We start from the raw sequence: 22,121 nt of genomic DNA, 5'->3' as shown, positions 1-22,121 counted from the left end.
ACAGGTTATTAATTTAGACAAATAACGTGTGTGGGGTTTTTTCTTGGAAACAAATGAATATTTCGGCTTTTTAGAATATTAATGAACACATGCAAATGCACTCTCCAACCCTGACACAGACACAAACCTGGTCTAGTTCTGCCTGAAATCTATCCATTAGTCACTTCTTGCTCATAAAAGGCAAAAGGTGCTTTAATGAACAAACATGATGCTTATTATTTGGATCAGCAACACTTGTGCCTCTGTGCCTGAGCAGCACTTAGAACAGGTAACATTTGGTTTACAACACAACAATAAAATCTGCCTTTATTGCAAATAAACAGAGTATTCACACCTTACAATATTGTTTTAGATGCAGGATTATATTCACTCTTAGAGGATCTAATATTAATATAAAAGGCACATGCACTTTGTGTTTTCACACCTCTTTTATTTCCCAAGCAGCGTTAATATGGTTTTTTAAATATTGCATTTACTTTGTTAAAACATGAAACTATTTCTGTACATTTGTTTGCAATCTGAGAACACACACCATCAAGTAATCATTTGTACAGTAACAACATGTATCAAAACAAAAAATCATCACAGCCCAGAATTTTCCACATTCGCCCCCCTTTGCTTTGATTTAAAAGCTGCTCTGGCAGGAGAAGCCTCACCATTATGGTAGTTGAAACAGGAAACAAACACTGCTCTCTTCTAATAATTGTCTCCAGCTGCTTTGATTGGTTGCAGTTAATATTAATAGTATAACCTTTAAAAATTGTAGGGAAAGGTAATACTTTATCTTCACTCCTCATATTAAGGCTCCAAAGCAAGCTTAATGAGAAACCATTAGAAAGTCATACTGCTAAAGAGTACCTTAACTCACAATTCAGCCTATATAATTATGGCAGGATTGCAAGTGACAGTGACTCCTGATCCATCAACCTCACCTTTCCAGCAGGGAGCTGCTCGGGATGTGTGGCAGGATGGCAGCAGAACTTCTGCTGGGGCCACACAGCTGAGACTTGTGCCCATCCCACACCAACAACTCCAGCTGTGCTGCAGACAGGAAAAACGGGATCTCCACACCTCTGGATGTGCATCCCTGACAAACCCAGCCACGCCTGGCAGCCCTGCTCAGGAGGTGGCCTGGAATGGCAGGACAGGAGGGCACAGGGTGGGATTTAGGGACTGGCCAGGCACCGCAGGCACACCTGGCTCTGAGCAAAGCCGCTCCCTTCGTTACCACGACGGCACGGACACTCCTCCAGCCAGCAGTGAGCAAAACCAATTAGTACATACAGTAGTAACTGACATCTTAAAGACTTGTAACATATAAAACATTATCATCTTTATGAAAATAGACCCATTTCAGTACAGGCTTGCCTTTTGGGGGAGGAATTCAGGTACATTTTTTGTATTTAAAAGGCAAGTGTTCTCCTGGACAGCTGCCGATGCTCTCGTGTAAAATGTCCTCAAAGCAAGACAAACTCCTCTGTACTAAATCTCTTTAGTCTTTTCTTTTCATCCTCGGAGAAAAGGTCATTTTCTTCATGGAGTGGACTGGAAGCAAAATCATAGTCTCTAGAATGACCCTTGACAAAAGTAAACAGGGGATATTTCTCCTTGGATGAAGATTTCAGCATCTACAATGTAAAACACAAATCAGATGAAACATTAATTGGAAATGAAAAAATACAGCAAGCACTGATATATTCACCTGATAATGACTGCCAAGTAAAAAGTGCATTGTTTATCTTTATTATCTCATTAAAACCAAAGCACTGCACAATCCAAACATCTCCTCCTCCTCTTAGATACTTCCCTTTCTCAGGTAGCTGCTAATTTCATGCCTATCCCTGTTTCTGTCCCACACAGATCACCTGTATGTGCTGTTAGACTCAGTGCAACAAAGATAAAAGGATAAAAGACAGAAGATAAAAACCTCTACAAAATAATTAATGGCCATAAGGGTCTCCTCAAGCACAGGTACGAATTCTGCAGCAACTGAGCATCCTGGGGAGGGATTTTTGTTGTAGAATCAGCACGTGCAATAATCGTGTTTTATTACAAGTTAAAACACAATCATCAATGTAAACAAGGCAGTCAGGAGCACGTGGCTCAAACCAGACTGGTGACAGTCACAGGGAACCAGGGTGCCCAAAATCTACTTATAAATCAATTTATCAATAAGAAAACTGAGCATGAGAAAAAGAGGATGGTGGGGAATGATAAATACAGAAACAGATCAGCGAAACACCTTTAACAGCAGATAAAACCCCACCAAATACTGGAAGACCTTTCAGGGTGTTTTTTCCACTGACCTGTTTTTTATTTTGTTTTACTTTTTCTTACTTGCTTGGAAAAAAACAGCTCACTGTTGCAGTGACATGCAGAACTACATCAGGCTAGAGATACACACCATGCAGAACTAAAAATCACTGAACACGAGCTCAGGAGAACAATCAGTCTCAAACAGTAAAAAAGCCCTAAACAGATCTTTAAACAGTAAGAAGTATTTCAAAAAAGACAGTCAGGAGTTGAGGGGGCATTTAAAAAATAAGAAGAAAATAAATCAATCCCAGTAAAATCCTGGGATTCCATTGCCTTGTGTGTGTTCAGTTTTACTGAAACTTCCTTCTCCACAACATCTCCTTCCATGCATTGAGGGAGGTGAGGAAACCCTAAACACAGGAACTGGGCAAGGAAATGCCTTAACAAAGTCCAGGGGAACCTGGTCCAGATTTGTGTAACTCTCATCAAGCCACACCCCAACAGTGACCACAGATAATCTGAAATTCTGAACAACTTGCAAGTTTCCTCGAGACACCATTACAGTGATGGCTAAAGGAGTTTATTGAGAAAGGTCAATATTTTCAGTATTTCCATGTTAGACTGTCACTGCAACAGGAATTCTTTGTGCTGAACTGAATCCATGTTCAACCTCCCCTCAGCTCCAGTTCTTCTCTCATTTCTGTTACATTTGGGCCACAAACAGGCAAACGCAGCTCTGTAACAATCCCAAGGGATTATTTATTTTCTGGCATGGGTTTGGATAGGGAAACAATTCCCAGAGGGGAGCCTGACTGTGGTTTGGAGGGAGTTTCACCCATCACTCCACTTGGGCCTCAATTCTGATGCCCTGATTTCTCTATCTCTAAACATATAAGGCCCATAAGGTTTATCCTCAAGTAAGCTAAATATTTTCTTTCACCTCTTATTACCCAAAAAAGCAACGAGAACCTGGATTTTTTAGTCCAGCCTCCACAGGGGACATTGGGAATACACTGAGCTTTATAGTTCAAGAGTTACCACACTAGAATTGCAAACAAAGGGAAACATAATGGAAGAGGAGGAAAACACAAAGGAAGTGAAGGAAAGATTGAAAGATCAATTGACAGAATGTTTCTGACATTGTACCTCTATCCAAACTTTCCTCTGCTTTCAAACTGACACCGCCTGAACTGTATTTATATCAAATAATGTCACTAATATTAAAGAGTTCCTATCTAAAATACCAGGATAATAACTCCAAGACTTGGATCAGCCAAGAGTATGTTCACAAATTGTGTTCAGGAAAAAACTGCACTTAATCCCAAACTTGAAAGAAGAAAAATAAGGAAATAGGAAAAAGAAAACTTCCACAGGAACCAATTTTGTAATGAGATTTTTTTATACTACGTTATTACATTCTTTCCTCTACGTGACAGAACAAGAAAATAGGGAAGAACAGAAACTTCACTATTTAAACTTTCCATGGATCTGCTGCTTAGGAACTTCTTTAAATCTATTTTACACTTCTCTGGGTAAGAATCAAAAAAACAACCTCAGCATCAATCCGTATCTATTTATTATAAACGGTATTAAGTTCTAAAAAATGCTTTTTTTGGCTGTAGTTCTAATACCACTTATCAGGACATTCCAAATGCTGGACAAACATTAATTCCTTGTGCGGCTATGGTAACTGCTATGGTTGGAATATTTACATTGTGCCCATCTGCTGCTGCTGCTGCATCCTTTTCACAGAGTATTTTTTGAACCCACCAAACACAGAGCAGCTCAAAGGACACATTGATGATGCTGCATTTCATATCCTCACACACTGGAATAACCAAGGAGAACAAAACTTGATTCCAACTGGACCTAAATGAAGGCAGAGCAGAGTTTTTCCAGGGGAAGGTTGGGGTCAGACAGATTTGCTGGATGGCACCTGCTCCGTGGAGCTCAAACCAGAGCCCTGCACTTCCCACCGGAAAAAGCCACTTGTGCTAAGGAGAAATAATGAACAATTTGGGTTTGCTCCAACACTTCCCTTCCACCCCCAATCCCTGCCCAGGGCCGGGCTGCTCCCCAGCATCCCCCCGGGCCGGGGCAGCCCCGCTCGCCGGGCTGCCAGGGACATTCCCACTTCACGAGTGCCACCTCGTGGGCCCGCCCGGCGCCAGCCCCGCATCCCGCTCTGCCGGACACCTCCCGCAGCACAGCCCAGGCTCGGCTCGGCCTTACACAGGGGAAAAAAGGATGGAATTAACAACAATTTGCATTTCTGACAATGGTAAAAGCAGTCATAAATGCCACAAAAAGGATTATGTCTGCTTACAAGGGCGAGGCTGACTCTCTTCCTCTCCCCACACACACCCCGTTCTGGCTGACAGAGGGATTTGGGAACTCCAGCACCTACCTTGGTGATTTCTTCAGAAGCCTTCTCAAAGTCCTGCACAGTCCTACAGTAAAATCCTATTGTGCAGCTCGGATCCATTTTTTTGAATGACATCTTTTTGGGAGAAGGACAGTGGAATGACTGCGAGTTTCCCGATTAAAAAACATGAAACACACGGTTACGGTCGGGCATGGCACAGATCCACGCATTTACTTCTGTTCCCACCAACAGCTTTAAAACATCCAATCCCCTGCATCACCTGAATTAAACCCCAGCACACACTTTGGAAGGCATTTCTCCCACTCTCCCAAATATTCAAGTGATTCCACCCTTCCCCAGCCGTGTAAAACCTCCTGCTGTTGAGGCTGCATTCCCCAAACTTCCCCACACCACCAGGTTAGTTTGGAATCTGTCAAAGCTCTGCTGCTCCCAGCAATACTTTATGAATATTCCCAAGGCAGAGAAGGTGAATGCTCTTCTGCAAATTGAATTTGTAACAGCTTTTGCACTATCTTACTGCTTTACTACCACTGCCCAGTGCCCCTTCCCTCCCCCAGCCTCTATAAAAGAGACATAATGGAATAAACCAACCTCATGCATTTTCCTTCAGTAAATGAAATGGGTTCAAAAACCCACAAAACACACAAAAGCAAAACCATATTACAATGATTCACAAGTAGGGGAAAACCAAACATGCCCTGCTTTACAAATGGGTTTTTCCTAACGTGAAATCTCTTTCCCTGACAGATGATGCCCCAACAGTGCTGTGAACTGATACTTTCAGCAGCCCTGCTGTAAGAGAAAACAAACACAAAACCCCTCTCCCCACGCTCCTCACTCAGTTTATCAGAGGAAAAATAAGTATATCCCATCTACCCCGATTCTGTGGTTATTTATTACAGGAACTGCAGTTTTGGTGAAGCTCATTGTCCAATAAGTGCAATTATTTCCTCGCTTGCTCTCAAAGGGATCCAGTCCCCTCTATTCTGCCTCTAACGCAGAGGATGACCCATCATCCTCCCTCTATTAAATCCCTTTTTTTGCCAATCACAAAAATCAACCCACAGAAGACAGCACTGGTTCCCAAATCCGAGTGTAACCATCCCTGCAGCAGTTTTACATAATAAAATACATTGTTCTTTCCTGGTGATTACAAACCCGAGAGGTATTTCTGTAAAACCTCTGCTAAAAAATATCTGCAAAGATGATTAGGGCTATTCCTGCAAGATTCATTTCAGTCACTGCTTTTTCTCCTCACTGTTCGTATTTCATAAACAGCAATTGTATTTTTAATATTAATTCCTGAGTCATCAAATGCATAAATCAAACCCTGCCTCTTCCACATCCCATTCCAGCACCAACCCTGTCCCTCCAGTCGTGCTGCACTGGCAGGGCAGGAGGTTTAATGCTACACAAATCACTGCACAACAAAGAGAGAGAAGTGGGGAGGATTTTTTTTTTCCCACTCCTCCAAACAAATGGATGCTGGAAGCCAATACAGAGTGGATTGATTTCCAGCTTATTCTGGACAATTTGTCAATTTTGAAAATACTCCCCACAGATAAATCTAACAAGCAACTATCCACACTAAGAAAGCAATTTCTGTTTACTTTTGACATTTCTGGACAAAGATATAATACTATTAAATGCACCAAGCATTAAATTGCAATCTATTTTCCGTCTGCAGGAAAGCATTAGGATGTGATCAAGCCAAGCTGGCAGCTTGCATACCTTCCAAACACAGCTTAAAACCTTGGGATTATTTGGAAATTCAGATTAATGCCAGTCTGCAGCACAATTTGGAGGCTGAGTCATAGGAACAGAACCCAAAAAGAGGTGTATTTTTTGTAGCTTGGCCACTGCACCACGGCAGGACCTTCAGGAAGTCACTTCAGCTCTGCTGCTTTGTGCTCTTCCCACCTTTTGTCTGGTTTTTCCCAAACTGTAAAATCTGCAGAGGCACTGGAGCAAAACACAGTTATTAGGATAAAGGGGAAGGATCTGGGTAATCATCCCAGGCAGAGCTGGCATTCACCAACTCTTCCTTCAAATATCTCAACGGGGCAAACCTAAAGGCATCTCTAAATACAACCAAACTGCCCGGGTAGGATGTCTGCTGACACATTTTGCTGCTGTGTTCTTTTGCTTCATTCAGAACCTTCTCATTTCCTAGAGAATCTTCCACTTCTGTATTATGTAACATGCTAATTCAAGCATTTTGTTAAATAATGAAAAATATGAAGGGTTTGCTTGAAGGACTTGACATCAGCCCGGTGTAGGTCCTTTGAGATGATATATGTGTATATATATATTTATATAAGTAGTTTTCCTAAACACTATTTGATGGTATTTTGCTCCAGCTCTGTCCTGAAGCACCCCCAGGCTGTTCCTACTGAACCAAGAGCTGCTGGAATTTCCTGTGGAAGTTGGGCACAAGACCAAGGAGTTTTTGTGGGTGGCCCTGAGGATGTGACTGTGAGTACTGAGGCCACTGAGCACTTCCTTGCAGCTGATAATGTTTTCTTGGGTACCTGTAAAATGAGTTCTCTAATCAGCTCCTTTAGCTCCATATATTCTCCTTTAGCTCCACGTATTTCCAGGCTCCTACTATTGAATACAACAGGAATTCTCTCCCTGATGTTGGTTGCAATTTGAATTAAAAAAAAAAATTAAATGACCAAAAAGACAAACTTATCAACCCCAATTCCAAACAGGTTTAAGATCTACAAATATCATCTATTTTCTTTGATGGAAAATTACTTAAATAAAGTGATCATCTATTCTGGAGATTTTATGATCATTAAAAAGAAAACAGATGAAGATTAATGAAGTAAAAATTAAACCCCCATATTGAAATTTAACCTCTGGTCATTTTTGTTGATTATAGGCCTATAAAGAAGGGCAGGACATTGATAAATAACATGTAACTGTAAAACCATAAAGCTGCAGCTAGCTAGAACATCTCTAAATAATTAGTGTTTGATTCATATGGGAAGAAAACAGTGCCAGGTCTATATCCATAGTACCTCAAGAGGGAAATCCTTTATGCTGACATCTACAAAAGATTGGCAGTAATGAGGATCCATGTAAATCAAACTGTCATCTGCAAGGACAAAACAGAAGACAAGTAATTCAAAAAACACCTTATTATTACACTGCTTACAATCCAATTTCTATGCAGAACAGCTGGAAAAAAAGCCAGTGAGTAACTGCTTGCCAGGCTGATACTCATTGACTGAAGCACAGGTTTTTGCAGGACAGATTAACTTTTGCATAATCAAATATGCTTGTATAAGCAGAATTTTTATAAAGTGATGAAACTGTCATTTAATTTTTGGTGATAAAATTACTTTTACAAACACACAATTATATTCTGGAGTTTGCATATGAAAAATGTATCGCCCTGCTTCATCCTGACAGCAAGACTATATTGCTTGTCATTTAGGCATCAACTAACACCACTTAAAGCAGGAGAGAGTAAATACCTAAATAAGAACTGCCAGGCAGGAACAGCAAACGCTCCTCAAGTTTGGTGAAACAGATAAATTATGCCTTGTTTATGCAACAAGGGAAATTAAATGTACATTTTACAGAATCCAATTACTCCGTGGGGTAAATGACAAATGGCTGGACTTGGGGAGATGTGATGAATTAATAAGGTACTCATTTTGCTATTTTAATCACGCTATTTCCCACTGCTTCGATATTAACTTCCTAACTCTGAGGGAAAAAAATATTGAGGAGACATAACACATTAAAATACTAACCTTGGAATCCAGCAAAGTAATAGGACTGCTTGGGTTTGCCACCAATAATGCCAACACAGTACTCCAGGCTTAAAATTCCCTGAAACAAGAACAAGAAATCATTAGGACAGCGTTAACCAAAGTATTAAACTGAATTAATATATTTGCTCTTTTAGGCAAATGGTTTTGGTTTTTTTTAAAGACTGACTCCATGACTTCCTGGGGCTTGACCAAAGTGAACCCACACCAGCAGCTATTCCAGAGAAAGTCCTCCCTTCCCATGAGATATCCACACATGTTTTTGGGGAGGAGGCAAAACATCACGCCACAAATTGAGCACCAGTTCCATAGTCCAAATATCCCAAAGTATTGAGATTTCCAGCCTCCACACACATTTACATTCTGTGCCCTTGGGGACTCTCCTCTTTTTGCACTCAAATGGACAAGTCTGGCCAGAGCGTCAGCTTCTACATCTTGGGGAGAAATGCCAGTTGAAGTACGACGAATTACAAGGTCCAGCTCTAAAAAGTTGCCCCAAATCCAGGGAGGAGAGACACACAACTGACAGGCCCCATAAATCTCCCTGGAGGCTGCCTGGGAGGGCAGAGGAACCAGAACCATCTGGAGGCAGAACTTCTGGGAAAGGGACATTACTAAGTGTAAGTAGGGAACTTTTCTCTCAACAAAATGATTGATATTGTCATACTACTAATACCAAGGCTCCTCAAGATAAAATTTTCCCTGCTTAGACAAGGATAAAGTCACTCAAAAACCTCCCCTGAGATGCCACAAAGTCAAATCCAGCAAGGTTTATACAGGTTAAGGAAGCGATGCTCATTTAAAATACATGAGAAGGTTTCCTTAGCAAACTTATTTTAAATACAAACGAGAAGGTTTCCTTAGAAAATGCTCTGAGCATCACAGAACATTCGGGCAGATCAGAGGCAAAGGCTCCAAGAGCCAAGGAGGGCAGAACAGAGAGGGAGTAAAGCTCCTCAGAGTAATGGATAACTGTTTAATCTATGGCAAGCTTCTTGTAAAAGTGAATTATAAAAAATTTATCAATTTTCACCCATAAATATAAAATCCTTTGTAGAAATTACCTCTTGTGCTACATTCTAAAATCTGCATTTTTAACTTAAAGCCAGACTCCAAGAAATGTGGTCACTTCTTGAGAACAGTCAGGCAGACACTGGAGTGACTGATTCAGGCAATTGAAAGCCCTCTTATCACAGCCTCCATCAGGCTGCAAAGGGCAGGAACAGCCTTGGGAAGGGAGCAGCAGGAATCACACAGTGGAGCCAGCTGAAAACTAAAACTTTCCCAAACCAACTGTCTGAAAATACAAGGAGAATAATCAGGGAAGAACAACAATTTAAGTCCACCACTTTAAAGCCTTCACCAGTCTGTCTCCCCATGCCAGTAAAAATCAAAATGTTTTCCTGAAATGTTGCAGTGAACAGCCAGCCACAAAAATAAGTCACGTTACAGACTCTCAGCTTTGGTTCATGCTACTGCACTGGGGTAACTAAAAATGAACCCAAACTTTAAAGACAGATAAAGAGGAGCATGGAAAATGAAATAAAAGCAGCAGGGCTAAGAGAACAAGCTCTTCCCTAAGAGGAGTGAGAGGCAGGATTACAGCACATCCTCAGGTGTCTGCAGAACCTCTGCTGAAAAAAACCACAGCACAGACCTTCCCCCCTCTGCTTTCTCCTTGAGTTTTCCTTTTTTCCAGCTCATTTTTATATGGGTAACTGCTTGCTACTCCTGCATCACTGTCCTCAGAAACATTCATCCAGACAGGGAAAAAACAATTAAGTAATGACTAAAGGTATCAAATAATTGCATGGGAACAAAGAGACAAAAGAAAATGGGAAGAAGAGACAAGCAACAACTTTAAACCATTTGAACCATTTTCTTATTTAAGAAAATAAGGAACAGAGTAAGGGAAGGGGTGTATTTATATTTTAAAATGCTGCCTGATCCTTAGTTACATATGCTATTAGAGTCCTGCTATATTAAATTACCATTTGTAATTTGAGCCACTGCATTAATGTCTTTTCAGGTGGCTGCTGGAGGAGCAGGACAGTTATCACTGCTTTACCAAGGGACATCATGTGCTCTGCAATTATGTCTGATCTTGTAATAGGGAAATTTAAAATCTGTAAAGTCAAACTTTACAACCTTCAACTGTAAAATCCCCACCACACGTTTAATGGGGAGAATTACCCTCGTGAAGTCGCTTTTCATATCCCCTTGTGCTACTCTTTGAAAAATGATTGAACTCTCATTTCATACCTTTACAAACTCCAAGTAGTCTGTGTTTGTTCTCTCTCCACCGAGTCTCACAGGAACCAATATAATTACAGCTTTTGTGCCTGCTTTCCCAGAATCCATAAAAGAACACTGTCTGTCAATAACATCTGAGCTGTAGACTGAGAGACACAGGAATATTAAAATTTCAAATATAACCTCTAGTTTTTGGAGACACACCTCCAACGTGGCATCACAGCGTGACAAACTGAAACTGCAGCCCTTCCAAACCTTGCTGTCCTCCTAAAACACAACCCAGGTGACTCAGAACCAGTGCTCTGCCTCCTCACTCCCAGCAACATTCTGTGGGATGGGAATTGCTGCTGCTGAGTCGCAGTGCCAAGGAAATGCAGAAGGGGTAGGTTAGGAGAAAGCCAATAAATATTTATTGCTGCAAATAAATTTCTGAAAGGAATATTTAAAACTTGAAAGCCTCCAACTAACAGAAACATCTCCATGTAAAAGGAGAAGAGGCAATAATTGATTTGGTGATTTGGAATTCCACTGTAAGATACCAAGCAAGCAATGCACAATCTGCACATATCAAGAACCCCTTTGTCTACATATTCTCAATTTTGTGGATCCATTTCAGAGGGACTTTTTTTCCTTTAAAGCTCTATTGTCAAGTGCTAACTGAAAGGCAGAAAAAGCATCTAAAATGTTTGCAAAAATCGACAAAATCACAGTTACCTGTACAATCCTGAGCAACATAGACTGTTACTCCTTGCAGCTCAGGGTCTCTTGCTTCTTCAACAGCTTTTCTAAGTACAAACACAAAACTATTTAACTTATCTTTCATTTAAAAAAATGAACAATAAACAAACAAATTATTTTGGTTTTTAACAAACAGGTTGATTTTAATTGTTTGGGATTTCTGAGGAGGGGTTATTTTGTTTAATTCAAGACACCTTCCCTTCCTGGTAAATGCAGGTGGTGGGGTGGGGATTTTTTATTTGTTTTTAAACACTGGACACTCAGATCCAGCCTGTATGGCACCATGTTTTTCCCAAGCCAAAATGACAATGTCTGGCTATTTAGAAGAAAAAATGAAAACCACAAAAAGGCCCCAAATCCCAAATTAACTTACAATTAAATTCATACCGACTACTTTATTTCTTTCTAACTATTTTCTGTCATGTATATTGAAGATAAAGGCTAAGTTTGCTGACAAAAATACTATTTTCAACTCATCAGATCTCTTTATTTGACCTTAGTTCATATAACAAGCCACAAATTAGCACCTGGAAATAAAAAGCTGCAAAGTTTCACCAAAACTTTCAAAAATATAATTACAATATTAGACTCTCCTCAAAAGACTAACAGACCTAAAAGTAAAAAGAAAATAAATGTTGATAGTCAGAACCATGGTCATCAACCAGGGGCAATATTTGTAAAGAAAGGAAACTGTCCAAAATTGAGGATTTGCCTTTGAGTTCAACACACACCTGCATTAAAGGGCCACTATCCCTTTATTCCCCACTATATTTTGAGGAATGGTTTAATACACTCATTCCCAAGTTATGAGGGAGCTGTACATTGTTAGTGCTGCTGTAAGAGAGAAAGAGCCAGGAAAGGAAACCTCTGCCAGGCTGGAAATCACCCCTGGGGTTGTGGGGAGTGTAACTCTGCACCAAATCCCCCCTGCTCCCATTAGGAAGACAAATAATTTAATAGAGAATTTATTAAAGCAAGCAAAAAGAATTCTGACAGCTTCCACCATCAGAAAAAAGTAGAATAAACCCCGTTAATAATACTAAACTCCTACATCCCTGTTTGCATCTGCATGGATGCACAGCTGATTATTCCAGTACAGCTGCACTTCAGATTAATGTAACATTTACATTAAATATCAAAATCTTCTATTCATATATATATAAAAATATATAAGTGCATGAACTTTGCCTTCTGCTGCCTAAACGATTTACTAGTGATTCAGTTTATAGGTAAACTGGAATCCACTAAATAAATAAACATATAAGACTACAAAAAGACCCCAAAAACATTCAAAGAATTGGATATCAAGGCTCACAGCATGGGGAAATTTGACTTTCGACTTTTTTTTTTAACCATGCTGAATGTCACAGACCCTTTACTTTTACTGGGATATAATTATAATATTAATAGTCCCATACATTCACAGTTTCACAAGAATTTCATGTGTGCAAAGAAATGCTGAAAACATCAATTTTAGCTCTGACATTTCATTACACTATCAGTACATTACAGCCCCCAGGTTACAGTATTAAAAAAAAAAAATCTCTAATGTTATGCATGTTCCAAGGTTGAAAGAGTGGTTAGTTTTTAGAACATTTCATTAAATGCAGCTCTACTTAAAAGGTTTGGGAGAGATACTTGGGATCCTACAAGAAAACAGGAATGTTGTCTTTTTTCCTGAAATAAGATTGACAAAAGCTCAGCGTTTGGTTCCTGCACCTGCTGCTATTTCCCTTCCTGCCTGTGAAAAAGCTCTGGAATTGCTCCTGATATGGGTGTTTTACAAAGCTAACAATGAACAGTTTGCTGCTCAATTAGGCTGAAGTAATCTCAGGACACTCAGAAATGCTTCTCTGTGATGTAACACAGGAAAGGAACAGAGAATTGAAGGTGTTTTACCTCAAGATGTGTGCGACCACGGCGGGCCCGTACCAATCCCCCGCGATCTTCCCGGACTTCTTCCCGTATTCTATCAGCTGGTGCAGCCCAAAGGCTGCCACTGGGGAGTCACCAAACCAGGAGATGATTTTCCTGTGATAAACTTCATTCCTCATCTCGGTGACATCCCAGCTCCTCCTCGCTGGGCCGCGCTGGGGCTGGGGCAGGATCTTGGGGTCCCTCTCGGCCGTGAGCGATGCCTCGAAGGAGGCCGTGAGCTTCCTCACGGTGTTGCTGGTCCAGGACTCCAAGTCAGAGCTGTCCATGTCCAATGCATCTGGCCACACCCAGGCTGCAGCAAGAAAGGGGAAAATCCATTTTAACCTTAATATTAATTAACTTTATGGCATAATAAGCAAAGCACTTCCCTTTGTGCCCCATGCTCCTTAGAGCAACACTGTGTATTTTACATGTCACTGTTAACAGGTCAACAAAGAATTCCAGTACAGTAGGATTTGCTTTGATTTTCTGGTGACCATCCCAGTCAGCTGAATAAACAAGATACACCTGATCACAGGTTAGAGCTCCCTTACATATTAAATACATGAACATTACTTCAGTACTATCCAAAAACCTTTTATCTGTGTCAAACAAGGAGTTTCAAAAGCTCTTAATTCTTCTTATTTTTCAGTTATTAAAAAAACAGGCAGACCTGAGGAATTACTGATGTAAAAGCAAACATTTCTCCCTGGCAAAATGGCAAAGTAGATCAGCAAAGAAACAGGCAGGATTTTTTAATTCACTAAAGTAATTAATTCTTTTAGATTACAAGGCAAACTTGTTTAAATATCATTCAGCACAATATCTTCAGTCTGCTTTTCCAGCTGAATGTTTCCCCATGGATGATGCATCCCACACAGCATTCCTCCTACAGAATGGGGTTCAGCAGGTCCAGGGAAGATGCCTGGAATTCTCCCACAATTCCAACAAGTACTCCCAACACAGACCCAGCTCAGACTCTCAGCTTCACGTTTCAGTCAGCGTCTCAAGCACAGGCATTTCAAAATAAAACTTCATATTTAAAATCAAAACTCATTCACAACATCATTCAGCAATATCTGGAACATTCCACATGGCAGTGGAAGTGTAAATACCTCACCTAGAAACTTCAGGCAAGTTTTGCTTCCTAACAGAAACAACACCATTAAAGCAGAATGAAAACATCTCTGGGAAAAGAGTAAACAGCCATGAAAAACTTCCTGTAAACACCTAAATGTGTTTCCAAAGCTGTCCAGACCTCATAAGCGCTTTTCAAAAGATAATTCACCAGCTGTCAGAAGACCAGGTGAGGAGCAAAGTAGTCCAGAAAGACCATCCCTACTCCATCTTTCTGTGGATTTGGATTGCCACAGAAACAAGAGCACTCTGGAATCACCCCATCACTTTCCAAATTAGGATGCAAGGGGGACATGCAAGGAATTCTTTGGAACCATGGATTTTTAAGATAGAAACCTGGGGCTATTTTGTTTGGGGTTACTTCCAAACGAGCCATTACACACTCCTGCTCACAGGGAGTCTTCTGGGCAGGTCTTGAATTTCTTTTAAATGTATGTATAAGAAAAGTGATATTTAAGGGATTTGTGTTCTCAGCAGAAGTATTTACACACTTTTGGATATCTGCAGTTAGTTGAAAAGGGTAATGAATGTTTTATGACTTAAATATCTACAGCCAAAGGAACATTCAGTGAGCCAATCCCACAGCTCAGTCCTGATGCTGCCGGGAATGGAGACTTTGTGGTGCAGCTGGGTTGGGACTTTGTTCCCAGCTTACATCAGAGCTGCACAGCAAGGGAAAAGTGTTATCAAAACAGGCTTTCAGAAGGATCTTCTGCTGAAGTATTCCTGGGATCCCACAAATGGCTGAGGAAACAATGCACTGTGTTCTCTCAACGCCCCCGGGGTGGCTTCAGGCCTGTGCCTTGGGTCATTCTGACACCAAGCAATGGATGATTGTTATGAACGGGATTGGGAATGGGATGGAAAGAAAAGATGTTTAACTCTGAGAACCTAAAATACCTCTCTGCAGGACATGGACACTTAGCCTGTGACAGCAGAGTGTCCCACAGCTCCTAAAGCTTCAGCTGGCTGTGACTGTGGGAGGACTCTGAGACAGACAATGGTAAGGAAAAAAGGGAAGTTTCTGTCTAAGTACATGGGGGAAGGGAAGAAATGACATAGTGAATGTTTCCACACAGAGCATGATGTATTGAAGTTAGATTAGAATCCTTCTAGGAACTCAATATATTAAGACCAGAAGAAATTCAATAATGGACAACTTTAAAACTGATAAAAGAACATCACTTCTGCCATAGCCCACAGCTATGGGCTGGGGAACTCACTTCTACATCTTGAGTTCAAGAAACAATCAAATTTCAAGAGAACTGGGCATGTGCATGGGTAAGAATACCCAGGCAGAGGGATCACACTTGGATACTGGAAAATCCACAGAAGTTCACTTGGGCACACTGTGGTTCTCAGAAATGGAAGGATAGGACAGCTCAATCTCTGATGCAATGGGACAATTCCAACAGTAATGAGAAGCCCACAACCAAACCCAGCTGGCCCTTCAGATCTGGGATAAAAAAAACTTTGGTCTCTACAGAATGCCTGTGCTTATGCAAACACAGAGATCTCCTCTCGTAACTCACCTCTCCCAAGGAAATGAAGCATCAGGCCCTGAGCCAGCAGCATCTGCCCCGTCCTCAGCGTGCAGCCCCAGCCACAGTCTGTGGTTAAAGCAGAGCCCTTGATCTGAGGGAATTCCTCTCTGTACGTCAGCCAGATTCTAGAAATGAAATCTCTGCGGAACTCCTCAACGTTCCCTGAAATCTCAGTGTTGATTTTATCAAAATTGGACCCATCTGTAGAGAGCTCCCCAGATTCTGCAAGGCAAAGCACAGTTTAAGTTCTAATTTGTTATGGCACTTCTGTTATTAGAAAGCAAGCAACAAACATACAATCTATCAGAAAAACAGGGCAAATTTACAAAACCTAACAATTGCCTCAAATACGACAAAGGAAAAATGGAAGACAAACACAACATAAATGTGTCAGATTAAAAAAAAAAGGAAAAATCAAAAGAGCAATGCAGACATCACTGTGCCAGTGGAACCACTGACCTGCAAGTAAGTGCTTAATTCACCCAACTGTGAATGGTCAAATAGAGAGAGAGACTTAAAGGACTGCACACTGGAAAGTGATAATGAAGGTGTTGGTGTAGTGACCCTGATCAGGTATTGCCATTATTTCCATCAGGAGCTTTTAGAAAGAAAATCTCCAGCTGATGGTAAATGAAGTGCAAATTACAACACAAATATTTACAGAAAGCACATGGTTTTGGTGTAAAATCTGAAAAGATCAGGTCAGGATCGGTTGCATCAGAGGTGGACATTTACATGAATATTTTATAACCTTTTCATATTTACATTTTGCATTTGGTAATTGTTAATGCCACTCTTTCTGGAAGATTAAAAATATCTCCCCAGAGCTCCAGCTGAGGAAAACTGGAATGAGTGAAGTGCTCTGTACTCACCCTCAGTTTTGAAGTGGTAACATTTTCCCAGGAGAAAGACAGGAGAGTTTCTACTGAAGTAAGTTTTTGTTTTCAACACCCAACCTAGAACAGATGCAAAACAAATACAAATCTGGGACTGAAGTATTCCAAAAGGAAATGCTAACAGCATCTGGCTAAGCCAAAGGTAACTCTTGAAAGGGGGATAAAAACAAAGTAATAAAACTGGGGTTTGGTCTCATAAAAAATCCTATATAGGGTGCAATGGCTACTATTTCCTTTCAACCATGCGATAGCCTTAAAGAAAGCAGAAAAGGAAGTATCTTCTCATCTTTCCAGACATCTCCAAAGCTCAGTTATGACAATTAACAACATTTATCAGAAACCTGGAGGTAAATCTGAGCAACCTCAGTCCTAAAAGGAAAGAAGAAAAATCAAGGACAGATTAGTTAAGGGCACACGTGAAAATCTGATTGCTCATAAACAAATTACTGCTCAACTGTGGAAAAAATCCTACTCAAGGGTAGATTCTTCAGTGGAACTTGTATCTCACACACCATCCTATTTTTTTCCATAAAAATACATTTATAAACAAAAAAAATCTTTGTGCAGATGATTCCATATTATCCCCGTTTAAAAGCCTATGCAAATCTAGAGTAATTTTCATAATATATTTACTGTTTCCAAAAGAAGTAATTTAAAATGAAATTATGCAAGATTTATCTGGAAAAATGAAAAGCTAAAGAATTTTTTTAGTGGGGCTAATTTATATTATCAAAGGAAAAATTGTTGCAAGGGCCATATTGCATTTTTAGTATTAATTAGTTATGATTCCATTCATGTCAACCAGAAACATTCCAATCCTTTTAATGAGACAGATCACACCCTGTTCCACTTACTGTATTTCATGTTGTGCCATGCAGACATAAACTTTGATTTGATCTTTTCTACTTCATCTGTCCCTGTGGCCTCCATATTCAAATTCTAGAGAAAAAGCCATCGCTGTCTTGTAAGGCTTTCAGTTCTGCTGCTGCAAAAACCAAAATATAAACACTCAGCATCCCCACTTAAGCCCAACATGGCCAGAAACAGCAATAAACTCACAGAACCCCCCACTACCAGGCACTGAGAAGCAATCCCATGTCCCATGAATAAGTAATAAAATAATTTAATTCCAAATATACACCAATAAAAGCACTACACAAAGCTCAATAAAAGATAATGTTCTCCAGCAGCTCTGCCTCGCACCACAAACTGCTCTAGAGCACAAAACCTGTGCTGGCACATGAGCACACTCATTTTATCAGCCGTGAGGTGGAGAGCTATGATGCAGCTCACTAAATAAAAAAGATGCTGCTCTTTTCTGCTGAAGAGAAAACAAAAAGCACCTTTTGTGTTAAAATCCACCAGAGTGCAGGCTGATTTTGTAAAAACTCCTTATAAATTTTGCAAGGAAATGCATCTTTACTGGCTTTTTCTGTCCTGCAAGATAAGACAGATTTCACCTTAAAGCAACCTGAACTGGTAACAACACAAATATCTACTACCTTTATCCCTGTTCCTAAGAAATCTGGGAAAATGGGACAGAACCTCCTCCATAGTCCAGCTGCCCCATTTGTAACAGGAAGCTTGCTGCTTGCTATTCCTCCACCACGTGTATTCTGTCAGTGGTTCACCTTGAAATACTTGACACAGAAAGTTTTCCTGAAGGTATTTGGTGGCCCAAACCCTTGCACAGGCAGGTGAAAGGTTAAGAGCTCCTGCTTCAACAGCAGCTCTTGTGGGACATCACTGAAACCTTCAAAGCATTTTTAGCTAAGTTCTGATAGCACCAGCTGATGACGTAAGCAACAGTGAAATTCTTCATTTAATTAAAAAACTTGGGCCAGGAGAAAGCCTCCTTTCTTTAAAAGGAGAATCTAGAACTGTATTTACCTTTCCGTGTGCTATTCTCCACTGAATTGGGATCAAAATCAGGACAAAGACTAAACCATGTCACTTCTCTCCACTGGGAACATATTTTAAGGAAACCTAATCAGTGACAGTGTAATTAAGGAGAGGGTGAAGAAGTCAAGGTGACAGCATCATCTGAGCCTGAGGGTACTCACACAGATCTACTTTTTGGAGATCTGCAGTCTGCTGCCCAAACCACCCCTAGCACATCTTCCCACTATTCCCTAGTATTATTTCATAAAAATCTGCTTCTTGACAGAATAAGAAGCCAATTCACAAACATGAGGGAAGACTGACTTTTTTCTAGTGAAAATAATAAGTGTCTACATCCCTGCTATGATTAGCCTTGTGTCAAGCTGGGGAAGGAAGAAAAGGAGAATTTCAAGCTGGCTTTTAACTTCCTGCCTTTCGCCCCCTTCTTTCTTCTTTAGGATAAAAAGGAAAGTCTGACTGTATCACCAGCTCTAGACAGCAAAGCTGGTAAGATGAACTTCTTCAGGAGCTGTGTTTGGTCCTGTCTTTCCTAACATGACCCATCAGCAACAACCATTTATACAGACACCCACTGATTGCCTTAAAAACTAATTCTTATAAAAGCTTCCTCTGACTAAAATTAGAACTGAAAGAAACTCTACAGTTCTGAAAGGGCCCGAAGACAAAATTATGTAAATGAGAAAGGAGCTCATTTTCTTTTAAAAGACAATGGTCACCACAGCACATTTATCTTTTCTCCAGATACATTTCTTCTCTGATATTATGCTAAAGATGCAAAAGGGGTTTCCAAGAATGCTAAGGCAAACCAGGTATATTTTTTTTTCAGTGGGAAAACGCAGGTTCTTCCCATCAATGCAAGAAAGCATCAGTAAGAGCTCCACGGAAATTAATGTAACAGCACGAGGAGAAGGTCCCAGGGAATACAGATTCGAGCCCAACGGGCTTTAGTATCAAATTATCAAATCTAAATCTAATGTTTTTATCCCGAAGTTGCCTCATTTATGAAGTTCTTTCGATACACGTCACGAGGATGATGTTCCCTCACGGAGCAGCAGGACACGGCTGGAATTGAAACCCCAAGGGGGATCAATGCCGGGAAGCAGCTGTTTGTTCACAAGGATGGAAAAACACCCCAAACCCCCCAAAACCAGCATTTGTTTTCATAAACAGCAGAAAAGCAACGCGAGCTGCCGGTGAGACCTCAGCGGGAAAGATGAATGAAGCCTCAATGGGATAACTATAAGATAAATTATCTATTATTAACTAAGACTTCCCTGGCTTTCAGTTGTACCTTGAAGGAGCCCGGAGCGGCAGCGGCGACAGTCAGCGAAACCCACACAGAACAACGACGGCGAGCAGTGGCCGGAGGTCATTTTTAAGGAGCTGCAAACACATACGAGGACAATTAGAAACGATACTTTGAAGCCGGCTCGGAAAGAAAACCAAATTATTCCTTAATCCTGCAGCAAGGGCGGAACGCTTCGCCCAGGCAGGACTCGCAATCAAGCAGGAGCCCACACGCACCGCGGGAAGGGGCTCGGCGGCTCCCGGCCCCACAGGACGCGGCGGCACCCGAGCCGCCGCCGCGAAGGGCCCGTCCCGGCGCTCCCGCCCGCCGCTCACCCCTCACCCCTCACGGAGCCGCCTCCGCCATGCCCGGGGCCACCCGGGCAGCGCGCGGCCTCCCGGCGCTACTCCGGCCGCGGCGCAGCGGCGCGCGAACTACAACTCCCGGCGGGCGCCGCGGCTGGGGCGCGGAGGGACGGGCTGCGGACACGTGCGGGGCACGCTGGGAAGTGTAGTCCGGTGGGAGTGCGGTGGGGAGGCGGGAGGGAGGAAGAGGGCGGAGGAAGAGGAGGGAAGGAGGGAGGAAGAGGATGGAGGGAGGCGGCGGGGCCGGGCTGCGGCTGGAAGCGAAATCCCGGGAAGAGGAGCGGGAGCAGAAAGCCCAGTTCCTTCACGGGGTCTGCGGCTGTCCTTTAACAGCATTCCTCCCTTTGCTTGGATTTGGTTTTTTTTTTTTTTGGGGGGTGGGAGGGTGTGGTTTTGTTTGATTTTTTTTTTTGTGGTTTTGTTTGGGGGTGGTTTTTTTTGTGTGTGTGGTTTTTTGTGTGTGGTTTCTCTTTCTTTGGTTTAGGTGGGGTTTTGGCTTTTTTCGGTTCTTTTCTTTCTGTTTTTGTTTTTTGTTTTGTTTTTGGTTTTTTTTTTTTTTTTTGTGGCGTTATTTGTTTGTTTGTTTCTGGTTTTGTTTTTTAATTCTGTGTCTTTTGACTTCTCCACAGTAAAATGCCTCCCAAATCTCCAGCCTCTAGAGGATTTCAATTTCCAGCCTAAACACCCAGCTGAGCGTGTTCCGATTCAACTCTGCTTTATTTCCTCTCTGAAAGCCCTGTCAAAACCACTGCATCTCCTCGCACTCTCCTGAGGGATTTTTTGGGGTTTCTAAAAGTGTAAAGTAGGTTCTTCATTAATCTGTTTGTTTTAAGCTGCTTAAAAATACTCATTGGCTGTATCAGGAGCCGAGGGCTTAAAAAAAAAAGTGCAAGATTTGTAGAGGATTGAGTTGAATTTCTCAACTGTCTGGAACTGGCATTATTGCTCAACATCCTAAGAAGGGTGATATTCCTGCTTTCCCTGGTACTCACCAGCCCAATGTTGGGTTCATGAAGCAAAGTCATGTGGGGTTTGTTTCCATTTTGTGATTTTACTGCCTTCTGCTGGTCAGAGATGATCAGGCTGAGCTTAATTTTTTATAATCAGCACATGATCTAAAATTTCGCTTCAGTGCAAATGCCAACAATAGATGCTTTGTGTATTTCCTGGAGGGTTTTTTTCTGCAGCCTCATGGATATATTTCACATAGTAGGGTTGATCAGTAAAGACGATTGTAGGTTTTAATGTGCAGACTACATCTTGTTCCAGAAGTCTGGCTGTTAGCTGGAAGTGGGGATGTAGCAGATCACCCTTCTAATTCTTCCCTGCCTTTCAGCTCCCTGCTTGCCCTTTGCTTCCAAGATAAAGATAAGTGATTTAAAAATAAAAACTCTGTTGCTGTTTGCATAAACTCATGAAACTGTGGCCCCACGACTGTGGGTGATCTGTCAGTGCAGAAAGAAAGGGGCCTCCTGCCTCCAGAATTTCATGATCTGTTTTAGGAATAATAGTTGTTTAAAGTTTTATCTTTGCTTTTATTCCCCAAGACAGAGATGGATGTGCTTGTCTGTCTGTGTAGGGGCTCGAAGGTGGAGAGCTGAGGAGCTGACAGGGCTTGGATCATCCTAAATGTTGTACAAAGAATTATCCACCT

The 22,121-nt window shown here is 41.4% G+C and overlaps 1 protein-coding gene and 1 long non-coding RNA gene across 4 annotated transcripts; one reads left to right on the top strand and one right to left on the bottom strand.

Annotated features, from left to right (window-relative positions):
* Positions 1-409: 409 nt before the first annotated feature.
* On the bottom strand, positions 410-20,552 carry ATG4C (autophagy related 4C cysteine peptidase). 3 transcript variants are annotated; one of them, XM_032118124.1, is made up of 12 exons: positions 20,445-20,552; positions 20,106-20,197; positions 17,767-17,897; positions 16,889-16,972; positions 16,005-16,238; positions 13,318-13,648; positions 11,395-11,465; positions 10,690-10,826; positions 8,410-8,488; positions 7,669-7,745; positions 4,664-4,783; positions 410-1,628 (listed from the first exon to the last, which is right to left on the bottom strand). In XM_032118124.1, the coding sequence occupies exons 3-12, from the start codon at positions 17,840-17,842 to the stop codon at positions 1,458-1,460; spliced, it is 1,380 nt and encodes a 459-aa protein (XP_031974015.1). In that variant the 5' UTR covers positions 17,843-17,897; positions 20,106-20,197; positions 20,445-20,552; the 3' UTR covers positions 410-1,457. The 3 variants fall into 3 exon arrangements, with proteins under 3 accessions (XP_031974015.1, XP_031974016.1, XP_031974017.1); XM_032118125.1 differs by having other exon boundaries at positions 20,438-20,532; XM_032118126.1 differs by lacking the exon at positions 20,445-20,552 and adding an exon at positions 20,339-20,417.
* A 122-nt stretch (positions 20,553-20,674) lies between these two features.
* Positions 20,675-21,857, top strand: LOC116448104. The gene is made up of 2 exons (XR_004241809.1): positions 20,675-20,778; positions 21,097-21,857. It is a non-coding gene; the product is annotated as an uncharacterized LOC116448104 (long non-coding RNA).
* Positions 21,858-22,121: the final 264 nt, after the last annotated feature.

The sequence above is a fragment of the Corvus moneduloides genome, chromosome 9 (assembly GCF_009650955.1).
Source record: "Corvus moneduloides isolate bCorMon1 chromosome 9, bCorMon1.pri, whole genome shotgun sequence".
Lineage (NCBI taxonomy): Eukaryota > Metazoa > Chordata > Aves > Passeriformes > Corvidae > Corvus > Corvus moneduloides.
This window is presented reverse-complemented; position numbering and strand designations above follow the sequence as displayed.

Coding starts and splice junctions, on each gene's coding strand:
- ATG4C (XM_032118124.1), bottom strand. CDS start 17,842: ATGGAGGCCACAGGGACAGATGAAGTAGAAAAGATCAAATCAAAGTTT. Junction 13,649..16,004: donor GCTTCATTTCCTTGGGAGAG/GTGAGTTACGAG, acceptor TTCTTGCTGCAG/CCTGGGTGTGGCCAGATGCA. Junction 4,784..7,668: donor TAAAGGATTTCCCTCTTGAG/GTACTATGGATA, acceptor GGAAACTCGCAG/TCATTCCACTGTCCTTCTCC.